The following is a 22,879-nucleotide window of genomic DNA, read 5'->3' on the forward strand; positions in this document are numbered from 1 at the left end:
CTTGAAACTGGCTGTCTGAAGAGAAACACGATTACTTGTCTTTATTCATTTAGTGTTTTGAGAGTTAAGGCAAAAATGTAAAAGGAGTAAATTCAGAAAGGAGTTATTTGAAAATTTGAAATTTGCTTTTTCTTGAATATTGACTTCATAGTCCACAGATATAAAGGTAAGGTTTGCAAAGGTTAGTAAAGAAAAAGGGAGATTTGCCCTGCGTTTGGCTGAGTTCATGTACAAACTAGTGTGCTTATTTTGAAATGCAATGGTACTTAGAAATATGGTAGCCATAAATCTTCAATTCAGTTTTGCCTTAAGACTAACAACTTTAAAGTATTAGTTACTCCAAGGGTTGAATTGACTGTAAAATGTACGAAAAAAAGTCCTTAAGAGCTATAATGTAATTCTTTTTCAAACTAAATTGTTTTCTCTATCCTTATAGGGTATAAAGCCAGCAAGCTTTGAGAAAGTTACTGATCCTGAAATAAAGGAGATAATTGGGGAGTGCATTTGCAAAAATAAAGAAGAAAGGTTTGTTTCATGTGATCAAATTTTGTGTTATATAATGTGTATGCAGGGATTTCTAAGTTGTCTGTGGATTTTTCTTTCTGGCCTCTGGGTCTCACCTGTGCAGAAGAAAATGCAGAATGGAAATAAGAATATAACTGCCAACTCTCCTGCCATATAATGCCAGGATAATTGAATAAATGCATTTGTTGTGTGTCTCAACCTCTCTGCTTCAAACAGTGAGGTCAGAAAGCATCACTGTGGACATGCGAGCTAGCATATTCTAGTACATTCTGGCATACCTATCTGTCAAATCTCACTCAGAATGTTCTGTGTGGAGCATTGACTGTGGTGGTGGTCAACCATGAATGCGACATGGTAGATTCATCAAAAGCTGTTATAGCAGATTCCTTTGACTTGTTAGCCTCTGTATATGGAAACAAATTGTGCCTTGTTTACAGCTTTGGTTTTAAAGCCTAATCTTCTTATGCTGGTCTCTCCTAGATGAGTGAGTGTGTTCAGTATTTCGTAACATTCACAAGTACAGTTTTTAGGGATTTCAACTGCTTACCTAGAGGGAACCTCTTCTTTAGTATACTTTAAGCTCAGATACACAAGAAAAGTTGAGCAAAGCTATAGTCTGCATTTCTGTACGTGCTTATGGTGTATGAATATTGCTGAAGCTTTGTGAAATAGGAAATGTTTTTTCATCAGTCCTCAGTAACACCAGAAATACTACGTCTTTCTGCTAAGAACAGAAATTTGGTATGGATGAACACCAAACATATTGTAAATATTTTTGCCTTTAACAGCAGTTTCTTGTCACAGACCTCTGAAATTGCTTAAGTCTTGCATTATTTGAATATTCTTTATATCCATTGCAGATATGAAATTAAAGATTTATTAAGCCATGCCTTTTTTGCTGAAGATACTGGGGTAAGAGTGGAACTTGCAGAAGAAGACCATGGTAGGAAATCTTCTATTGCCTTAAGACTCTGGGTAGAAGATCCTAAGAAACTGAAAGGAAAACCCAAAGATAATGGAGCCATTGAGTTTACTTTTGATCTGGAGAAGGAAACTCCTGATGATGTTGCACAAGAAATGGTAAAATAAACTTCTCCTGACAGAAATGTGTATATATATATAAAGTAGTGCATAAATATCAAAGGACAGGAAGAATGAGTCTGGTAAAGTAACTTCCACTTAAACCACTCCAGGTGACTAGGATAAGCAGTTTGCATTGATTTTTAGAATGAATGCTGCAAGAAGGGTGTAAACGGGGGAGAATTAATAACTGAAAAATATTGTTTACCAAGTATGAAAACAGATTCATGAAATGCCATTTCAAATAGATAAGGGACCATAGAGGTTTCTTCTACTTTTATATTTTGAAAACGCTTTTGCCAATTTCTGTTAGCTGTTGAATGTCTTTAAATTTGTTTGGAATCTGTTCAGTTTCAGACAGCAGCTTGAAATTAGGAGAGTTCAAAAATTCAGTCACAAAATACTTTGCACTGAATTCTTCAAAACAGTTCTTTCCATCTTTTCTGTCAGTGTTATTTAGGAGGAATGTAGATGAGGAAAGTCTGTGGTCAGCCATCCTGTCACCAAATGTAAATAGGAAACTAGATTCAAGCCCACTGCACAGAGTTATGAATAAGCTTTGGATTTTTTAACAGAAGCTTAACTTGGTGAATTTCTGTGTCTTCATAACTTGTGGGGTTTTGTTAGAAAAACTGTTTTGTGCTCCAGTCTCACTATATAGTCCTGGAACTTGTATTTTAGTCTTTACTGCATTTGTTTAGGTTTTCTAATGCCACGGAGACAAAGACTCAGGAAGCACTGAGTCAAGGGTCTGAATTTTCTTGTGCTTGCAGAAATGTTCCTATTATAATCTAAATTCCAAAGGATCCCATTTAGTGATGTTGCCATCACCAGTCCTGCTTAGGAGGCACTCATTTTGGTAATGTTGCCTTACTATGCTTGGACTCATCACCATGTACTCCAAATTTAGGGGGAGAAATTCAGGCCTCTCTGTTGCCTTGTTTGCAGTAGGTCCAATACTTTTTGAGCAATGTATTGTTACAGAACTCATTTAATGTAAAAGTTGCTCTGGTGCAGTTATTTGCTATTATGTTTTGCATTTAACTATTTATGGAAATATTGGAATTTTGAAGTTCTGTAGGTTACTTGGCCCATAGTTGTGATACTGTGCTTTGAAGAAGAAATAATTCTTGTAAAAATATGTTTAAAAGGATCACTCCCAAATTACTGTGATACTATACCCATTCCCAAATAATTTTAAAACCTGTGTTTTACTACTACATTAAGTGTTACCTAAGTGACTGCATAGGAAATGCTTTCAAACTTGAGGCTGTTGGGGGGGGCAGGCAATGTGGGATGTTTATTTCTGGATGTCTTTTTCTAGCCATTATGTATGGAATGCCAAAGTCATGTGCTTTCACTAATTCGTGTTGGTTTTATGTGCTGTGGAACAGAAGAATGTGGGAGACCTTTTGAATATGGGGAATTATTTATCATTATTGAGGGGTTTTCAATAGTCAGGTGTTCCAGCCTGTCCAAACAATGTGGGCAAAAGGAACTTAAAATGTTCTGGTGGGTTTGCAACCTCAAGTTACCTTTCACAACCAGTGTGTACTGTAAAATAGCATGACTTCATTAATATTTAACCATCTTTATATAGAAATGTAGGTATAATAATTGTTTTTAAAAAAATTGTTAATGTGGCAGGTTTTCAGTGCTTTGCTGTTAAGCTTTGTCATGAAGAATCTACTGGGCACATTAGTTAATACCATACAAGGTTCTCTAGGCCCATGTGGTTCTTCTCTTGACTAATTCCCTTCTGTTGTTAGCATTTGCTGCATCATCAGTTCAGGAATGTCAGTAAGGTCTGAGGGCATAGCTAGTGGAAAATAGCCATATCCATCTGCAGCTGTATTTGCACCTTTTAATTTTAAACAGTAAAAATCTAAGCTGTAAAACCATTTTGTGTTTGGGCAAGAGCACAGAAGAAAAACCTCTAGACTTCCTCCATAGGTATAATTGCTTCCAAATGTGTCGAATATGCAGGTTAAGAATGTAGGAAGAGCAGACAAATCTCTGGTAGATCATTATTAAATTAAAATTCATACCCCACACTATGGGAGATTATGCAAACAAATAGCACCAAGATTAATTTCAATTTTATCTGTTGAGCAGTTGACTTCTGAGAAAGCTTGGCCCCCTTTTCAGTCAAATGTGAAGACTACGTTTGATTCAATGACAACCTTTTTCTTTATAAAAGTGAATCAATACTGACTGACTTTACCATTTAAGAGAAGTAAATTTAAGATTAAATTCTGTTAACATCTTTTACTTCATGACTTATTGTGATATTAAGCACAGCAATTTGGGAAAATCTATACCAGAAAGGTTAAGGAAATAAATTCTGATTTAGGGTTAGTATGGTTTACTCCAGTTGCATTGTTCAAAGAGCATTTTTCAAATCTTTTTTTTTTCCTGTTTTGACTATTCTGTTAGTCTTTAAAAAAAAAAAAGAGGGGGGTGGCACATAGGGGAACCCATCTGCAGTTAAACTTGCTCTCTTCTCAATGCATGCTAACTGGTGAATAAATTGACCCAGTATATATTCAGGTCTTAGAAATTACATATTGTTTTAAAATGCATTAGGGATAGAAGTTTTATTAAAAAAAAAACACCACCACAAAACCAAACCAAAACAAACCACAAACCCCTGTTGAGCTCTTGAGTTTCTGTTGTTATGAGGAATAAATATGTAATTCATGTTATTTCAAACTGATGTTTCCTCTGTTAGGAAGAGACTGCTTCATGCACACCCATGAGCACATAATCTTGCTAAGTTTGTGCCTCCTCTGTAGATTGACTCTGGATTTTTTCATGAAAATGATCTCAAGATAGTTGCGAAGTCAATACGTGACAGAGTGGCACTAATACTATGGAGAAGAGAGAGAATTTGGCCTAGGATGCAGTCAGAGGAACGTCGGGACTCTGAATGTCTGGAAAAGTTGAAGATGTTGCATGTGCAGCAGGTCCAGGTCACTTACCTTTCTCACACTGGTCACCATGTCCTGTCGGAGTCGGAGGAGCCTGAGGCAGACCAGCATCCCTATCAACAGAACCTGCCCACCAGTGTCACATCTGTTGCATGTAAGTCTTCTGTTGTTTTTTTTGTGCACAGTGTGATGAATGTCTGAAGGGAAAAATCAACAATAATCTGAGCTCAGTGGTGAGATGAGCTGCTGTGTGTGTTTTTACACAATAGCTCAAAAGAACAGAATTGTCTTGGACAGATGCGTATCAATTTTGAAAGAAATAAAGTTTTAAGAAAAAGCATAAAATATGGAGATAGCTCCTCCTTCAGTAGCAATACAGACACATAATATATTTGTAAATGGCAAATCAAGAAGACCTGCTGCTAGACACAAAAAAAATACATGTTTTCTGTGCCAGGTGGTGGTATCAACACTAAGTTTGTATGAAACAGTTTCGGAGCCTGCAGAAGCTGAATTTGCACCAAACTGGTCAGAGCGACTGGTGGCTTTTTGAAATGATGTTGGCAACATGGAGATGTTTATTCAAAAGCAGACCTTGCTGAAACCAAAGCGCTGCAGTTTCTTCTGTTTTGCAAGTTACTCTTGATGGCTTGCATGAAGTTTTTTGTGAAGCTGTGCAAAGATCTACAGCAGGAAAAAAAATCCATCTGAGTGTTACATAATGTAATTCAACACTTCCCTGTTTTGTGAGAAATATGAACTGTGGTTTGGTTTTGCATCTTGAGAGCACCAAACCTTGTGGGCTGACACTGTAATTATTACTGGGGTCCTTAGGTCATGATGTGGGTGCTCTGTCAGTTCCTTCAGGCTCTCTATTTTGTCCTGAGCTCATGGCCTTGAAGCAAGGGGGTTGTTTGATCTTTGTTAGGGCAGGTCAGTGTAGGTGGTTGCTCTCCTTTGTCCAGGCCCTGGTAGCTACAAGCTGATGATCTGGCAAGTCTTTACATTCAGCTGGGGGTTGATTCAAGAGTGATCTATTTCAAGACAGGTGGAGTTACATCTCTTGTTTCAATTCCAAGCACTGATTTTCGCCTATCCCTGAATAAGAAACTACCTGGCTTTGCTTGCAGAGCTGCTTGTTTCTTCATTTTATTTCTGAGCATCAGACCTAGTTCCAGCAAACAGCAAGGCGTGAGGAAGTAGTGTTTTCATTTTCCAAAAGTAACTTATCCCTGTATCTGTCCCCTAAAATCAACCTTTGTTACCAAGTCAAGCTCTGGTATTGAAATCTTAATCTATTTATCCTTTTAAACATCTTGAAGGAAATGTTGCCAGATATTTTTAGCTTGGAAGATTAGAAATTTTGAGTTTCTTTTCTAGCCAGTTTTTCTGATAAAATCTGATATATGTATTTTGCTACTAAACTATTATCATAATATTTCTGGTTTACTCTTCTGGACTTTCATGTAAGCATATTTAAATTAAAGATGCATTATCTTTAGCAAAGAGACAGCTGCTGCTTTAATTCAGGTATTGTATAAATTGGTATATAGAGGTCTGCTTTGAATACTAAAATAACAAAGCATGCCTCTACAAGAAAACAAACCTTTACAAGATATGAGAAATGGCCATATTTGCATAATGCTCAGAATATTGCAGTATTAACTTCAGGAGAAAAAAAAGCTTTGTAAAGTTAATCTCATTTCATTTTTTGGATCATAAGCTTATTTCATGGTATCTTATTCCTTTGAGAAAAAACATAATTATGACTTTTTGTTTCCAGTGATACAATGAGGCTACTTGTGCTTCCCATGGCTCTGTTGGACATGAGTTGGCAGAATTTTATACTAAATATAAACCCCCCAAGTTTATTTCCTACTCCTCCTCAACTTTTAAGCAATACTTGGTATTATTTGACAATTCAGTATGAGATGTCTTTGAACATTTCCTTAGTGATGCTAGGCCTAAGACCTCTAAAAAATGTAAACTAATAATGTGTGTAATGCATGTTGTTCTATAAAAATATGCGACTGACTCAGATTTTACTCTAGCACTCTACCATTATACTATTTTTTTATTTGGTTTTGTGTTTTTTTTTTTTCCTTTGAGGTCTTAAAACAGTTGTTTGCAATAAAATGGAAGTGTGTATGCAGCAGAAATCTGTGCCTTCTTAGAGTAGGGCCATGTTGACTCTTTTTGGAAATGAGCTGAATAAATATACAGGGGAGATCAATTTTGCAAAAAAACTGTTGGGAGAATAGTTTGTGAGTACTAGGGATAAATGTCATCTTGGATGCTACTAAAAATAATTTATTTTAAAGCCAGATAAGTAAAACCTTATTTGGAATATGGAAAAAAGAGAAGATGCAGGGTGTCCGAAAAAGAAATAGTATTTACATTTAGCTGTAATTTAAGTACTTTTTTGTAACTGTATTACAATTTCCTTTCAGTGCTGAGTTTTAAATCTGTTACAAGCTATTTTTCTCTTGGATACATACAGCTATGGTCTTGAGTGTCTAATTTAATTTCTCAAATGGTGAAAACAATATCTTATGCTCAAGAAGAACTGGGTACCTGTACTTTACAGGCTTCAAAAGTTGTCAAAAGACACTTTAAAATCAGTAATACTCAATGGTACAATTAAGATTTATTTCCATTTGAGAAAAGATATGATGCTTGCCCAGTACCCATAGCTGTGCAATTCTGCAGGTTAGCTGGGCAAACACTCTGCATGAGAAACTCTGACAGAGCTCTGAATGGTACTCCTAAATCACTGCAAACCCTCAAATTATTTTGTTATCTGGTCTTCATCTTGAGATATTGCAATATACTCAAGTAGGGTATGATTTGCTGAACTAATAAAGCATACAATATAAAGAATTTTGTACTTTTCAGTGCAAAAAGGTGTTAAAATCAATGTATCCCTGGGAAATCTAACTCTTAAAAGACTCCATAATCTGCTGTGAACATTACAGTTAGGGTTTCCTCTCCTTTCATCCTACAAAATCTATAAATGTCTGCAATTCTTAATGTCAACCTTATGCCCTTTAAAGGAAATATCAATGTGCCTAAAATATCATCATGCACAGAAATCCATGGGGATGGTTTTTGGCTTAAGAAAAGCAGTATGTGCCTTTTGTAGAAAATAACATTTGTGTTGTATAATTTATTTATATAATGGAATGATCTAGGATAGTAAAAATGGTAATTACATAAACCAATGTTGACCTTGCTCTAAAATCATTACTTGAACATTTGGAGTTGTCAAGCTTTTAATAAAAAAATATTGTTCTTTCAGCTGACAGCACATTTGACAGTGGTCAGGGGTCCACTGTTTATTCAGACTCCCAAAGCAGCCAGCAAAGTGTGATCTATTCGTCTCTGCCTGATTCAGTACCTACTGCTATCCAACGGGTGTATAGCCCACCGCTGAGCGAGAGCCAGGCTGTGCCCCATAGCCTTCAGCAGCTGGGGCACTACCAGCAGCCCTCAGGAGTAAGTCTATAGCTTTTCAAAATCATTTTGTATCCTAGATCATACTTAATGGCTCACTTATACTCTTGTTTTCAGTAGGTCTGGATTCCTCACTCAGCTCTACCAATGGTGACTTGCTTAGTGATACATTCGTGGTTGATCTGAAACGTGTGCTTAGAGATGGTGTCTGGCTAGCTATGTTTGCCATTCTGAAGAAATGCTCACTGGCAGATGTCATGCTTTCAGTTAAAAAGCTCCTGATCAATCCGTTGTCACTGAGCTACACTAGTAGCTTTGCAGTTATTACTTTTACACTCATGCATGTATTTGGGAACTGTTCTGTTTGGTTTTGTTCACTGTCAATATAACCACACGTTATTGTTCCTCCATTTGTTCAAGAGCCTCTTTGGGTCTGATGTTTCTTCCAGTTGTGACCAAAGGTTGCACATTCAGTTACTACCTTTCTGGCTCTGGGTTTGGATTTAATCTTTCACGTTGGTGATGTACATCCATTAGTGGGGCTCCAAAATCAGGCATTGGTAGCCCAGTCAGACATTCATGCTTGCTCCTATTTTCATGCTGTTATGACCTTGACCAAAAGCAATTAATGGAACTACTGGTGCAAGAACAAACACATGCGAGTGAACATAAATCTTCAGCCGCTTCTGGTGAGAGACACAACATGAGTGTATTGCGTCTGTCAGAAGCTGTGGCAGCACCATGTTCCAGTTCCAGCCTGCACCCATTACACATGACAGGCAACGCCCGTGCTGCTTTTCGCCACCACAGTGACCCCGTTGTGGCTTTGACACCAAACACAACGTCCCTTCCCCAAGAACCGGGAGAGGAAAATGCGTACCTGCAGACCGGAGAAGTAGCAGCAGGCTCATTGCCTCTGGTGGCATTGGGGACCTCTGCACACCCTATGGGAGCTCATGGTTCCTGAACAGCCTCAGCAGACATGTCTAGCCTATTTATTTCAGTCTGGCAAAGATCAAAACATGTCAGAAGTCTTGATGCCTGTTGAAAATGCTCGCTCCCCAGGTAGCCAACTCCCAGAAAACTCAGTGTCTCAACCTCTCCTGCAAATCAGCAGACCATGGGGCAGAAATTTAGACCTGCCTTTATTACATGAATCTTTACAATGCATAACTATCCAAAAGACCAGTACTTCTCCCATGAGGTCTGCAAGAGTTGCAGAAGACGTTCTGCCTTCTGAATCCTGCGATGGCAGAGAAGCCAGTCTGCTTGGATGATCCCAGCCCTGTTGTAAAGTGTGTGCTGGCAGAACACCACTGGTGGAGAGCAAGCTGGTGGCTGCAGCTACCCCAAGCAGTGGAAGCAACCTGCCTAGTAAAAATTGTAGTAATGTGGTAGGTTTTTTTGTTTTGTTTCATCCTATTTGACTTAAGAAAAAATAAAATCCAGGGCCAATGGTTTTATCCTGCTTGATACGGATTTATCCTGCGTACTTGGGAAGTGCATAATTTTCCCTGGTTTTACCTTATATTTTTCAAAATGCCTGCAATGAATTATGAAGTGTACTTTGTGGTTGCACTGAAACATGACTCCATTTACCTGAAGGAAAAAATCATTCTTGGCATCTGTAGCCAGCTACCTCCACTGTGGAAACCACATTTCCTAGGTGCATACGTCTCCTGGGATGCATCCTTCCTTGTTTCTTGTTCACCTGAAGCACTACCTTATCAACTCTAAATATAACACTCAAAAGGCACATCTTGAACACAATTTTTTTTATTAAATTGAGCTGTGCAGCATACTTTTTTAGAGCAGACTCATTCTTTCCATTGATACGTTTCAGTAGCTTTAACCTAAATGCATTATGTTGTTTGTGATTGAGGGTTTGGCAAGATAATAACCTTTATTCATGAGCAAAATATTTCTTATAGCCTTTTATTTTCTGATGGGGCTTCTGTATTTTTCTTCCTGCAATAACCTAGGTAAAAAGTTCCAAGGTTTGAAAAATCTCAACAAACACAGGAAACAAAACTCCAACTCAAAACCTTCTATTTTCCAAGAAAAAGAAAGAAAACTCACTGTATTTATGTGGGAGATTATTTACTAAGATAACAAGCACATAACTGGAGCTGTAGTAGATTTGTTTAGGCTTATGAGCCTCAGTCTGATGTACTGTTTATTTTTATCTACTTTGAGCTGAAGTTTTAGAGAACTGCTGTTACAAACCTTACCTGAATTAAAAAAAAAAAAATATTTTGTTTTCACTTCCACTGTGGTTTTAATTTGTTTCTCATTTCTTTATTCATTTTCTTGGCATCCATTTCAAGTAAATTACTTGCTTTTTTTTTAAAGATAAAGATTCTTTCTGAAATTCTAAGAGTCTTCATGAAGATAAATTTCTTTTTCTCCCAGTTAAACAGATTGTTTCTGTTGATATAGTCTCACTCTGTGTGTGCGCTTTCAGTGGTTTTACTGGTCTGCATGCTTGCTTCCAGAAAGAAATGCATTGCAGTTTGGTTGTCTTATTTGGAATTTGCCAACTTTTTCCATGTGTTTAGATTAAGTAACTTTCCTTTCATTTCAGATAATTTTTCATACTTTTTTTTCCCCTTTGTTTTGAACCAAGTACCAAGTAGGCTATTTCCTTGCAATTACATTCTTGGTGAACAGTTGCAGAGACTCTTAACATGAGGGTGGATCTTCTCTAAAGCAGTTGTTCTCCCTCCAGCAGCCTGGCCTCCCTGCGGTTCAGGCTGCACCTGCGGTGGTGTCCCAGCGGCCCCAGCACTACCAGGAGCCTGCGATGCCTTTCCCTGTTGTCCAGCCCACCACTGTTGCCTCCTTGCAGCTGGGACAGCCGCAGCCAGTACTGGCCAGCCAGCAGGTGAGAGCTTGGCTGCTGCCGATAAGCACTTTTCTCATCCCGTTCCTTGCCCATGCTTTGCTCCAACCCGTATCTGGAGCAAGTTTGAGGAGTTTGAAACTATGAACTGCAGCTGGAGAGACTTAGGGATGGGGCAAAGGGTGTTGGGTTCAAGGGATGGAAGAGTAATGGGCTTGAGGACAATTGTGTGATACCTTGGAATGTCTTCATGTAGCTTAAGGCTTCTCTTCCATATGGCTTAACAGCACTGTCTTGAAGCCTTACACTGATTGCAATGTACTATCTTTGTCCATAGAAATCAAATAGTTTTTTGTTTATTTTGTGTTATTACTTGGCCCCTCCTTTCTAACCTTTCTAAAAGGTTAGAAGAAGACTCTGTTGCCTGGTAACATTGTCTTTAGATCCTTGGTGATGCTGCTGTTTGACTTGTGCACGTGTGTTAAATGTAGTTCAGCATAGGCATCCAGCCAGCAGCTTTATCGTCCAAGAGAAGAATCTGTGTCTTCTGAATTGTCTCCAAATAGTAATTCTTTGTGTTTTGTATTACCAAATTCCCTCCCAGAACCTCTGTTCCTTAAAGGGAGTTACAAAACACGTCTTTCAAGCAACTGAGGGGCTGCTGTGAAGGCTGCAGTCACCTCTGTGCAGAGATGGTGTCCGCCTGTAAGGAATGCGGCCACAGACCTGTACAACATGGCAATCCGTGGCTCATTTTTGTGATTCTACCAAAAGCATGGCTTCCTTTAGTAGGAGCTGTTGACTGGGGAGTCAGCAACTCAACAGCAAGCCCCAGTCAACTGGGACTGGGGAGTGTCTGTATACTTTGTGACTGGCATGTATCATACCTCTCCAAACCTTTTTATTTATCAATATTTATCTCACAGGTTGATTCCCTCCCCCTCCCCCCCACCCCCTTTTTTAACATGCCCTATTATTCTGAAAGCATCAGTATGAGAACAAGGTAATTTGGTCTCCTTGAAAAACACACACTTATGTGAAGTTTTGTCATATATCAGTGTTTTTTCTAAAGAGCAGGCATATTCTCATGGTTCTCTCAGCCAAAAATTTTACTTTTATGCAAATTTAGGACCTCACCAGTTGCAGAAATCTCTCTAGTGGCCTCTGTAGCTTTATGCTGACAGTTCAAAATCTGTTGTTTATTTTTCCCCATGAGTAAATGCTGGTTTGGAAAAGGATATTTGCCCAACTTGCTCAATTTCTTTCACATGCCCTTTCCTCACATTGTCACTGTCTCTTAAAATAATTCTATCCCTGATGGTAACTTTATCATTTTACCTATTTCGGTAATAATAATACTGTAAGAAGTCAGTCTTTTACTGGGCTTCCTGGCAAGATTAGAAAACAGAGACAATATTATTATAACAGAAATAGGTAAAATGGCAAAATTTCTGTGCAGAACTTCCCAGAGCACCTGTGTGCCTTACACAGAAGTAGGTCTGGTGTTCCCAGAGTCTCCAGGCATGATGCTCTGAACAGTGGAGATCTGTAGTCTTTTGTAAATAAGCAGTAGGGCAGAGCAACAAAAGAATGGGAAATCAGGGTGAGAGAATTAATCTGTCTAACAGAATGGAATTTATTGATCTTGTATGAATATTCACTGATGGCTCAGACACATGAGGTCAATATTGCATGTCTTCATTTTTTTTTCCAATTTGGGTAGCTGTGCATTTATAATGTTAAGGTTATAATGGGCAAAGTTAGCGTAATTCATTTTGATTTTTTCCCCTCCCTATGTCTCATCCAGTTTGCAAGCATTTTGTAAAACACAAGTTGAATTGAAAATAGAGGCATAAGGAAGCTGCTTAGTTCCATGAGCACAATTCTTCTGCTTTAAACAGTGTCCTCTCAAGTTGAAGGTGGATTGAACAGCCTGTGTCAGTGTGCTCAATCCTCAGCTATCTGGGCAGCCTGTCAGAGCTGCAAATTAACCCAGCCAGGGGTGCTGAGATGCCTAAGCTGGCTCTGTGTGCTGGCAAGGTGGTTTATTAGCTCCAGTCCAGCACCATGTGAGTGTGATTGTTCAGCAGAGGTTGGTCAGGTCTAGTAGGAGTTTCCCATGTTGCAGAGCCTGGTGAAGCAGACCTTGTGATGTGGGACAAGTTGGGGCTGCCCCAGATGCCTCAGGTGGGGTCCATCTCAGCCCATTTGCTCTGTTTCATCACCAGTGCCTTCTGAAACAGAAGGTGGGTTTTTTTTTTTTTAAAGTACTTTCAGCAGTAATTAGAGGAACTGAAGAAGGAGATACTGGGTGGCATGAAAAATGTGAAGGTTGGTTACTGACTGTTTTCAACTTTAATGCAGCTTTTTACTTCTATTCTACTGTATGAAATCTGGCAGGCCATTGGAGCACTGTTTTCTCTGGAATGGTAAAACTGATTTTTTGGCTGCCACATTGTTACTACAGCACCTCAGAAATAACATGGATCCAGCTTTTACTATAATTATTGTGTTTTAGTCATGTTTCGGGTAATAAGCATTGTATGCCTGCTACATTATGTAGTCAGCTTTTGAATGCCAAGGTTGGCTGGGTATAATATGCATAGTAGGAATCTTTAAAGTTAGCATGTGGGGATTTTACAGGGCCAACTATAACAATCTTTGGGATTTATAGAGTCTGAGTTATTACAAATAACACTTCCAAGACAGTTAGAATTTGTCTTTTCAGGTAATGTATCTTGCATTTAAATGTGTTTTAAACATGGGCTGTTGTACGGTGTTTAAATTAGGAGCACTCTTCTATAGATAGTCCCTACTCCAAGCAACAGTTCTGATTGTGCAGTTTGAACAAGAGAGAGAAACAGGTAGCTGTGCCCGCTGAACTGGTTCTTTAATAATACACAGGCTATAACATTTTTTATTCTTTTCTTTCCCAGCAGCAACCCATATCACAGCAAGCTTCTCTGCAGCAGGTACTTGCCAGCCAACCAGTTTGTCCAATCCAGCCTGCAACCCATCTATTGCCCCAGTATCAGCCCCAGACCTCTCAGGTGGCAGCTAGCAGTACACCACTGAAACCCCTTCAGATTTCAACTGTGCCACAGCTTCCACCCGTGGCCCCTCCCCAGGTAATATCTTTGAAAACTGTGTGTGAACACATGTGTTTGAGAAAAGCTTTCCAGCTAATAATTAACATGATTTGCAGTTTTTTGTGTGGCTATTTTGAATGCATGCCAATTTAATTAGTCCATAAGAATATAGCTTTTTCCTAATTCCCGTATTTTTTTTACTATTTGTTTTTGTTTGAAGCAGAATTCTCCTTTGTGAGTAATCTTGTGTCATGCCTAGAGAATCCAGTTAATGGCAGTTACAAAATTGCAATAACTGTGGTTTTTTGTTTTGTTTTTTTTTTTTCCTATCTTCCTCAATGGCATTCTCTTCCCCATTCCAGGCTTAAAAGCATGAGAAGTTGCCCATTTTTTTCCTGTTTCTGAGCCCCTAACTTCACCACTTTTCCCTATCACCCACACGCTGTCCCCCCCAGCTTTCAGCCCTGTTTCTTTTCAGTAGCAGGGATGGACCCTTTCCTTGGCCTTGGAAGGGTTTGCTGGTGCTATTAGTGTGTTTGCTAGTGACAGCCACCATGATGTGAAGCAGCTTGTGCCACAGGGAAGAAGCAAGCTGCTTCTGTGATGACAGGGTAGTTACCCTCCACTACATCACCTGGGAGGTTTTGACTGTAAAATCCTTTTTATGAGATCTGTGCTGCCTGGGTTCCAGCCAACCTGTTTAAAGACAAGGGTTTTAAATTGTCTTACTGAATTTTGCGTGAAAGAGTTTTGCATTTTGTCTGGTCCATTTCCTTTTCATTTCTGTTAAAATGAAAGCAGCTTTTAATTAGTATGTTGCTTGAAGGCTTCAAGCTAGTGTTAGAAATAGTTTTAAGCTTCTAAGGTATAAAAATGTCCCCCTGAAATGAAATTCTTTCTCTCTTACTAATGATTTAAGTATAAGTTGGTTTTTATTACTGTTTATAAACCTCAGGAAATGAATGGGAGTTATTTACAAACAGACATAATTATCATAATGGCACGGGTGATTTTTACGTACTTTTATGGCAAATGAAACTACTTTGTACCATCGGTGAAAGCACTTGCAATTTATGTGATATTATATTTTTTTCAGATTCCTCAGTTTCCTGTCATTCCTGCAATTACTCCTCTGGCAGGACTTGACAGCCTTCCTCCAAACCTCTCTGACATACCTGCTGCAAATGTGCCCCCCATACCTGCTCCTTCTCAGTATTTTGCTCCAGCTGTGATTTTACCCAGCCTCCCCATGAACCCCACTCTGCCTATGGCACCAAACTCCCCTGCCCTCCCCATGCAGGCAGTCAATCTTCCTCATACAACCGTGGCTTCTTTGGTCTTGCCTTGCCAAACAATAGTGCCAAATATGTCAGCTGCTACGATACCATTGCTTGCTGTGGCTCCGCCAGGAGTGCCAGCATTGCCACCACATCACGGGGTGCCCCAGCTCCCCCAGCAGCAGATGTACCAGACCACCTTCCAGCAGATCATTCAGAACGAAGTGCCCTCTCCCCATCACACGCAGAGCACTCAAGCAGTATCCCAGCCGCAGCAACCTCCACCTCCTCAGTCACTTCAGCCAAGCATAATTCATCCTTCAGAACAGACTCTTTCTGCGCCTGGGGCTGGTCACCAGGTAATCCACTGGGCATGGGGCTCTGTCAATGCCATACCACAGGGTGTTTGCTGAACGCAGGCATTCCTGGGGCTCGCTCTGTTGTAAACACTCTGTGGGGAGGTTTTTTCCTTGCTCTTACGTTTTGTTAACTTCTTGACCTTGGTCCTGGAGGTGGTTAGTAGAGTTGTAAAATCAGGTGGAGCAGGTGAGGTCTTAATACAGGGACAGGTAAATATCATGGGGATATAGGGAATAACCTAAGAGGCTATGGAAAGCGAGCAGATGAGTACTTTTTGAATTCCCTCTTCCTTCTCCCACCTCAAATATGAAATCAAATATGTTATTCTCCTGCGACAGGAAAAGAGGCTGAGCCGTGACAGCAGCTGCACAGCCTTGCTGATGGTTTTGGCTTTATTCCCATCTGCGCATGATGCGTACATATGCTGTTGTATGCTCCTGGCAAAGTGTGGGCGAGCTGGCAGCAGTGAGTGAACTGATAAGAGTGGTTTTGATATAGAACTACTTTAAAACAGTAAAGGAAAATGGCCATTTGATAACAACTCCAGAAAACTGCATGGAAAAGGTCTATCAGACAAGAATGAATTCTAGCTGCGGACCCTTTCCTCCTTAAAACAAATGCAGCATGAAGTGGAGCTTCTAATATTAGAAGTATTTACAAGACAACTGTTTCAGGACTTGTTGACAGAGTCTGTAAATACTCCTGTTGCCACATCTGTGATATGATAACATGGAATGCAGTCTAACCCAACAGGAGAGAGCACTAAATCTATTAATAATAGCATTCTTGAAAATCTGTATTCTACTACATCACTGTGCCATAACACATTGATTAAAATTCATAACATCCCATTTCAACCTGCCATATCATGGCATCTTCAAAATAGTACATAATTTTAAAATTTCTGTCTTCAGCCATATATTTGGTACAGAAATATTGTTTGTGAAAACGTAGGCAACATGGAGCATGAGTCAGTTACTGCTGAGCTCATTAGCCATAGTGTTTCCAATGGCTTTAGAGGCAATTGAATCAGGCCTGTTATGCCTGGCAAACATGGCTAGCACCAAAACTGGAGAACTGATGTTCCCAAACAGTCCTGACACAATCATTATCTATCTAATATTTACCTATAAAACATGTATGGAAGAATTGCATAGTGATTTTTTTAGGATTAAAATAGCTACTACAAACAAAATGGACAAGTACAGAGGAATATTCAAAAATTCAAATTTCTGTAAATAAAGGCTTTCCAGTGCACTGTTATTTTGACAGTTGATGTTTACCACCTGTGTGTTTAGGTTTGCCCAGGTAAATTATACATTGAAACATTTTGTGAATTATTCTGGTTATATAAGATTAAAAAAAAATTTCACTGCTCTTCTGTGATGTACACCACAGTTGCTATACTAACAACCTCCACTTAGGCAGTCATGTAACTGTTGTGTTGTGAAGCACACCGTGTCTTTATTTTTATTCACATTAAAACCTGGAATAATTTCAGCTCATACCCAGACACTGCAGAAAGCATGCAGTAATGAAGTTGTGTGGCCTAGTTCTTATCTGAGTATTGATTTTTTTTTTAATAAATTCTCCAAGTAGTCTAAATCTCTAGGTGATGATACTTAAAAAAAGTAAAAATTAAGCAAAGTTTTACCTAGTACTTTTTAGTACACTTTTTAGCCTTTTTTTTCTTCTTCCATATTTTCCTTTTTCTCCTCTTTCTTCTTCCCACAAGCTCAGTCCCTTGGAAAAATACATGATGTACCTAAAAGGAGAATGTTCTGTTCTTAAATGTACAACTCAACAGAACTATTATGCAGAATAACAACATAGTCTCTAAGGTAGTTGGCATCTAATCGCATCGGTCCAATTCCCATAAAGCGCTTACGCATGCAAGTTATTTTAATACACTAAAGAAATCCACTGAGATAAATTAAACTTCCTCTGTGCATGGAACACAAGGAAGTGTTTGCAGAATTTGGGCCTTGGTGCTTAGCATGTCAAGAGTTTACATTGTGTCTTAAACATCCAAACTAAATAGAAAACAATGTCTTCTGTAAGACACTGTTGTATATTCAGTAAAAAAAAGTTAATTGTGGGGTCTATACCAGCTACTGGTTCCACACATAAAACAGATTTTTTAAAAAAATCCTAATTTAGATTTATGGGTAGAGTATATTTTCCTCTGCATGGACATTGTGGTATGTTCATCGAAAGCAGAGCAAACTATTCAGGACAATGAATTCATAGCTGAAGATTTTAATTTCATAGCAAAATACACATTTGTTTCTATAAATTAAATAGTGCCTGAGCACTATACACACTGACATAATTATGTAGGAAGAATGTCTAGGTTTTTATTTGGTTGTTTCAAAGCAAGTTTAAACTCCTAAGTAGTTACCTTTCCAAGCAGAGACCACACGAATACAGTCTCACTGCAGAATTATAATCCTTTTTCTGTGAACTCAGTGGCTTTAGTACATTGTCGTGTAAGTCACAAGCACTCTAAGTAGAGATTTGTTTTAATAGCTGTCTGTGTTACAGCAGATTACTGGACACAGTCAGTATGCTTTGGAAGCTGGAGCCCAGGTGCCTGTGCTGCCTGTGCAACCTTCAATAGCCATGTCACTGCCCTTGCAGTTGCAGCCTGAACTGTTGCCTCCTCGCGTCGCTCCAGAAGGCATTTCACAGATTCATGGCAGCCTTGCTACAGCTAGTCCGCCTGTCCCCATAGATCACTGTCTGACTCTTCAGCCTTCTGGCCTGCTGCAGCTTCAGCCTGATCTTTCCCAGCCACTGGGTCAGCAGCTCCCAGCTCCCTGCTCAGCTGTCCAGGCAGTTGCAGAGCCATCTCAAAAGGTAGAGCTGTTTCCTCTGAAGAAACTCACTAGCTTCACCCTTAACCTTATTACTTCTTTGTGAAATAATGGGCTTATTTCACAAGGGAGATTATCCCTGCTCACCACATATGATCTGCTTGTCCTAGATGCTAGCAACTCTGGGTCAGCAAATAATTAGCTATTTCAAATGAAGCTGGAAACTTGCATGTTGTACCTTCTGAAACGTCTCCTTGAAGTAATGAGGCAGCAGAACTAAGTACCCCTTTGTCCATAGCTGAGCACAAACACAGAGCTAGAAATTACTTAAAGTGCTGTGGGTCAGTAAGAAGCTGTTCTGTAGAGTTTCATCCATGTTTTGTCCAGTCTTGTTTTAAATATCTCAAACCCTTGTGCAACCATCATTTGCCTGAAGAAACTATTTCATAAACTGATTCTTCACTATGTGAAAGCTGTTCATGCTCCTCAGCTTGAGCCTTATTCCCATTTCATTTAGCATTGTATCCACCTGTATTGCCTGAATTATAGTCTACCCCTGGGAATTTTGTTTCTTCAGATATTCGTAGGTATCCCCAATTCTCAGTGGTCATAAAAGCAAGATACATTTTATTGTTTTTCTTTATAAAACTGTCAGCTCCTCCTGTCTGCTATTTTGACTTTTCTTTCCACTCCCATAATTGTTTAACCTTCAGTCTTGACACAATCCCACAGAAGAGTCACTTCTCTTCAACTTTTTAATAGATATCCATAAGCAAAGCAAAACAAAGGTTTTGGCATTTCTACCAGATTTCAGTAAAGTCCAATGTGTTCTCCACTTCTGAATGGAAATGTCCCTCAGCAATTCTGCTTTGTTCCTCTTAAGACTCTCTGTTCTGAGTTACTTTTCCTCCCAAAGTAACAGTTTCCATCTTTTCAAACATAATTTTTTTTACCCATGCTTCCGTGCACTTGCTGCATGCCTTGACTACATAGTACAGTCTACAAATTTAATTGGAAGTACAGCTTAACTCCTCTTCCAGATGATGTTCAGTAAGGATGCTGCTAACACTAAAACGAGATTCTAGTTCCCCATTTTCCCTGTCCTTCTAGTGGCAGTCTAATTCTTGTCAAATAAATGTTTATGCTGTGATGCAGGATGTTTCCTGGTGAATTTCTGTATCCTCTAGGTTAGGTATAGCAGAAATGGTAGAACCAGTTTATAGTGCTTTACTTGCAGAATTCCCCAGTAAAGCCTGGCTGTGTCAGGCATATTCCTTACTCAAGGTATTCCTCCAACTGCCTTGTTTCTGTATGCACAACTCATGTCAGGGCCATAGCTTTGACATCAGCATTGAACTTCAATGTAGGGTCCATCCCATTAGAGATTCTGGAAATACGAATGACCTTCATGGTTATTGTGCAGTGTGATACGGGGGATACAAGTTGTCCTGTGTTACCTGAGAAATCTGTGCCCACCAAGGCATATGTCTATCCTGAAATTTTATCATATCCCTAGGAACATTTAACCACTGTTTAGCTAAGCTTGTTCTCATATTTCATCTGTAAGTTAACTCCCTTCTCTTGTTCAATTAAGAAATCAAGCCAGTATCATAGGATGGTCAAACTGATCAACAGGCTCAACATACTGATTTTATGACATATATTGCTGAGGTTTTCTACAGTGTAAGAGGAGTTTCATATCTGTATATATTTGAAACACTGCATTTTGTTGCTACTCTGCCATAATGCTTTTATCCCTTATCTTTTGTTTAAATGTGTGGCAGTACTTAAATCTGAACCAATCCAAACTGATCAGGCAAATGAGATTTTGTAAGGTACTTGATCAAGCGCATTACTAAAATTTAGATACATTATGCCTGTGTTCTCAGTGTTCATTAATTTTGCGGTTTTATTGAAACTTCATTCAAGCTTGGCATGGCATATGTGTGGCATTATAAGCAATGGGTGGGGGTGACTGGTAAACCACTAAGCTTTTAACTCCAGTCTGCCAATTGCTTTGGCATTAAGATGTGATGACAGTCAAGGGGCTTGTTTCTAGCTGTGTGTCTGTGGAAGGATTTTGTAGGTGTATGTTTGTATATATATATAAAAATATCTTCATAAATATATATATAATTATATATATTTGGGGTGTGTGTATATAATACAATTATATACATGCACAGGTGTGTTTGTGTCTGTGTATATGTATGGTAAGTTTGTTTCAGTAGGGCCAGTAGCATCATCATCACAAATTCTGTGAAAACAGGTCTACCTGATACAAAAATAACATTATCGATGTCTGTCCTAGCATTGCAACCTGTGAAGAGGGAACCTTTTAGGGACAATTTCTATTGTGTAGAGAGAAAGAGGACAAGATATGAGTGTGCTATTTTTAAATGATGAATTTTCATCTTTTATTTGTAAGTTCCTCAAATTTTCACAATAAGTGAAATACAATGAAAATACTTAACATATTTCAGGAAACTATACAAAGCAACGAAGCAAATTAGCTTATACTTTATACCCATTAAAAAAAAAAGTAGGTGCTGATGTGGATTTGTCCTGCAATCAAATTTTTCCATTGTGGTGAGAACTGTTTTCTTTCTTTTACCACCTCTTCTGCTTCAGAGACAGCAGAAGGGGACTAGCAGATTAGTGGCTCTGTCTTAAAAAGTGGTTGTGCACAGATATTGATGCTTTAGACAGAAGTAATGTTGGGAGAGTACAATGGGACACTGAGTTCCAAGAATTGGTTAAACAGAATGGTGTAGGATTACTTGTGTCTCAACAGCAAAGCTTTCTTAATGGTGTGTTTCATCTGCCAATATAATGCATTAACTTAAATTCCTTTTTCTTACATTTTAGGAGCAGGCAATACAGGACAAACTTCAAACTCTGTCACAGAGCTGTGAAAGGTATCGTTATAATCTCTTTGGCATAGGAAATGTTTTATTTCTGGAGGCTGTTTTCCTCTCTCTCTTTACAAGGCTAAGCCAAATGCCTGGCCTTTGCTTTGGCTGAGAAGAGTAGCAGGAGCTGACCAGGAGAAGATGGAAGGGTGCAAGTCTAGGGAGAAACCTGCAGATATTTTGTGTGCAGTGTGCCTATTCCGGCTCCTCTGACTCTTTTAATTCTTTAGTGCTGCTTTCTAGCTTTGATGTATGTACAACAGCTTTCATTTCAGCATGTAACCTTTTTTTGTTTAAAATAACTGAAGTGGTACAGTCCCTGGTTTGGATGCTGTTGAATCTGTATAAAGACATGCCACACTAGTATAATTGAGTATAGTTTATTCCCTCTTCAGACTAGGTATGCCTGTATCACCTTCTGTAATGATCCTTCCCCGGGTATGTTATGGGTAATGTTACTGTATGTTGAGGTCACACTCAAGACAAGTAATACTAATTACAGAACTAATGATAAATAACCCCCAGAGCCAGCTCAGCACTACTCAGAAGAGAAAGCAAATTTCAATTTTTGCCAGCCCTCATCTGCCTGTTTCTGTATGCAGAAGCACAAGGGGAAACAGCAAGGTTTGGAACCAGCAGTGAGGAAGAGCCCTGGAAAGGAAGGCTTGCTGCTGGACTGGAGAGGTGCTGACTGGGGGCAGTGGCTGCTGCTTCTTGGGCAGGACTCCCCTCCCCAGACATCTGCTGCTCCAGTCCTACAGCTCCTGCTTCAGCACCAGCAGGAAGCCATTTTTTTCAGTGTTTGGATATGGATAAGGTAGATATGAACAGTGTGTGTTCATAGGCAGCTGAATGCCTTGCCTATTGCAGGAGCCAGGATCAACTTTGTCTGTATTGATTATAAAGCTTTGGGGTTAGGATTTTAGTGACCCTTTTCTAGTCTCCTGAATAGATTAGTTAAGTTTATGAACTTTTAAGATGCCTCTCTCTTACTGATTTCGTTCTACTCCACCAAAAAAGTTAGCCTGACACAAGTCAATGCGACCCCACAACCTTAGAATGGAACCTTTTTTCCCAAGAATTTGCTGATTTTAAATACTGCATGGAAAGCGAAATCTAATTTTCTGTGACTAGGTTAGTTCTATGAGTTCATTTTGTCTATCTAATCTGTTGTAGAAAGGCACATCAAATTTTCAGTCATCTATTGAATTCTGATTTGCCTGTTCCAGAATTGTGTTTGAGAAGCTGACAGTTGCGACTGCAGCAGCATGGAGAGTCTGTGTCAGCACACATCTCGTAGTCGTAGAGAGAGGTCCCATACTTTCCAGGTGCATAGGTAACAGCACTGGAGTTGAGTTGTGCTTTTGTAGAGTGGAGGGTAATGGCACGTGAATCAAATGGCTGGCAGTTGCAGCAAAGATATGGAGTATTTCCTGTGCACAAAATGTGTTCGCTTTCCTAATGTATGAGTTACGTGTACAAGGTGGCTGCAAAGAGAGTAGAAATAAGCTGTCTGTGCAACTCATGCAGAACAAGACGACCTTAAATTTAAGCGAGGCATCCATAGTTAGACTTAAATTCCTTTATGCCTGTAT

The 22,879-nt window shown here is 39.2% G+C and overlaps 1 protein-coding gene across 14 annotated transcripts in view; it reads left to right on the forward strand.

Annotated features, from left to right (window-relative positions):
- WNK2 (WNK lysine deficient protein kinase 2) overlaps positions 1-22,879 on the forward strand; it is a 123,229-nt gene that overhangs the window by 62,410 nt on the left and 37,940 nt on the right. For 7 of the 14 annotated variants that reach the window (XM_075096647.1, XM_075096653.1, XM_075096651.1 and 4 more), the window contains exons 6-14: positions 437-525; positions 1,386-1,605; positions 4,401-4,689; positions 7,834-8,030; positions 10,717-10,872; positions 13,767-13,958; positions 15,016-15,555; positions 18,197-18,415; positions 21,241-21,290. In XM_075096647.1, coding sequence (XP_074952748.1) covers positions 437-525; positions 1,386-1,605; positions 4,401-4,689; positions 7,834-8,030; positions 10,717-10,872; positions 13,767-13,958; positions 15,016-15,555; positions 18,197-18,415; positions 21,241-21,290 — 1,952 coding nt within the window. The remainder of the gene's footprint in view (positions 1-436; positions 526-1,385; positions 1,606-4,400; positions 4,690-7,833; positions 8,031-10,716; positions 10,873-13,766; positions 13,959-15,015; positions 15,556-18,196; positions 18,416-21,240; positions 21,291-22,879) is intronic. The other 7 variants (XM_075096657.1, XM_075096659.1, XM_075096661.1 and 4 more) reach the window with 5 other exon arrangements.

The sequence above is a fragment of the Phalacrocorax aristotelis genome, chromosome 6, assembly GCF_949628215.1.
Source record: "Phalacrocorax aristotelis chromosome 6, bGulAri2.1, whole genome shotgun sequence".
Taxonomy (NCBI): domain Eukaryota; kingdom Metazoa; phylum Chordata; class Aves; order Suliformes; family Phalacrocoracidae; genus Phalacrocorax; species Phalacrocorax aristotelis.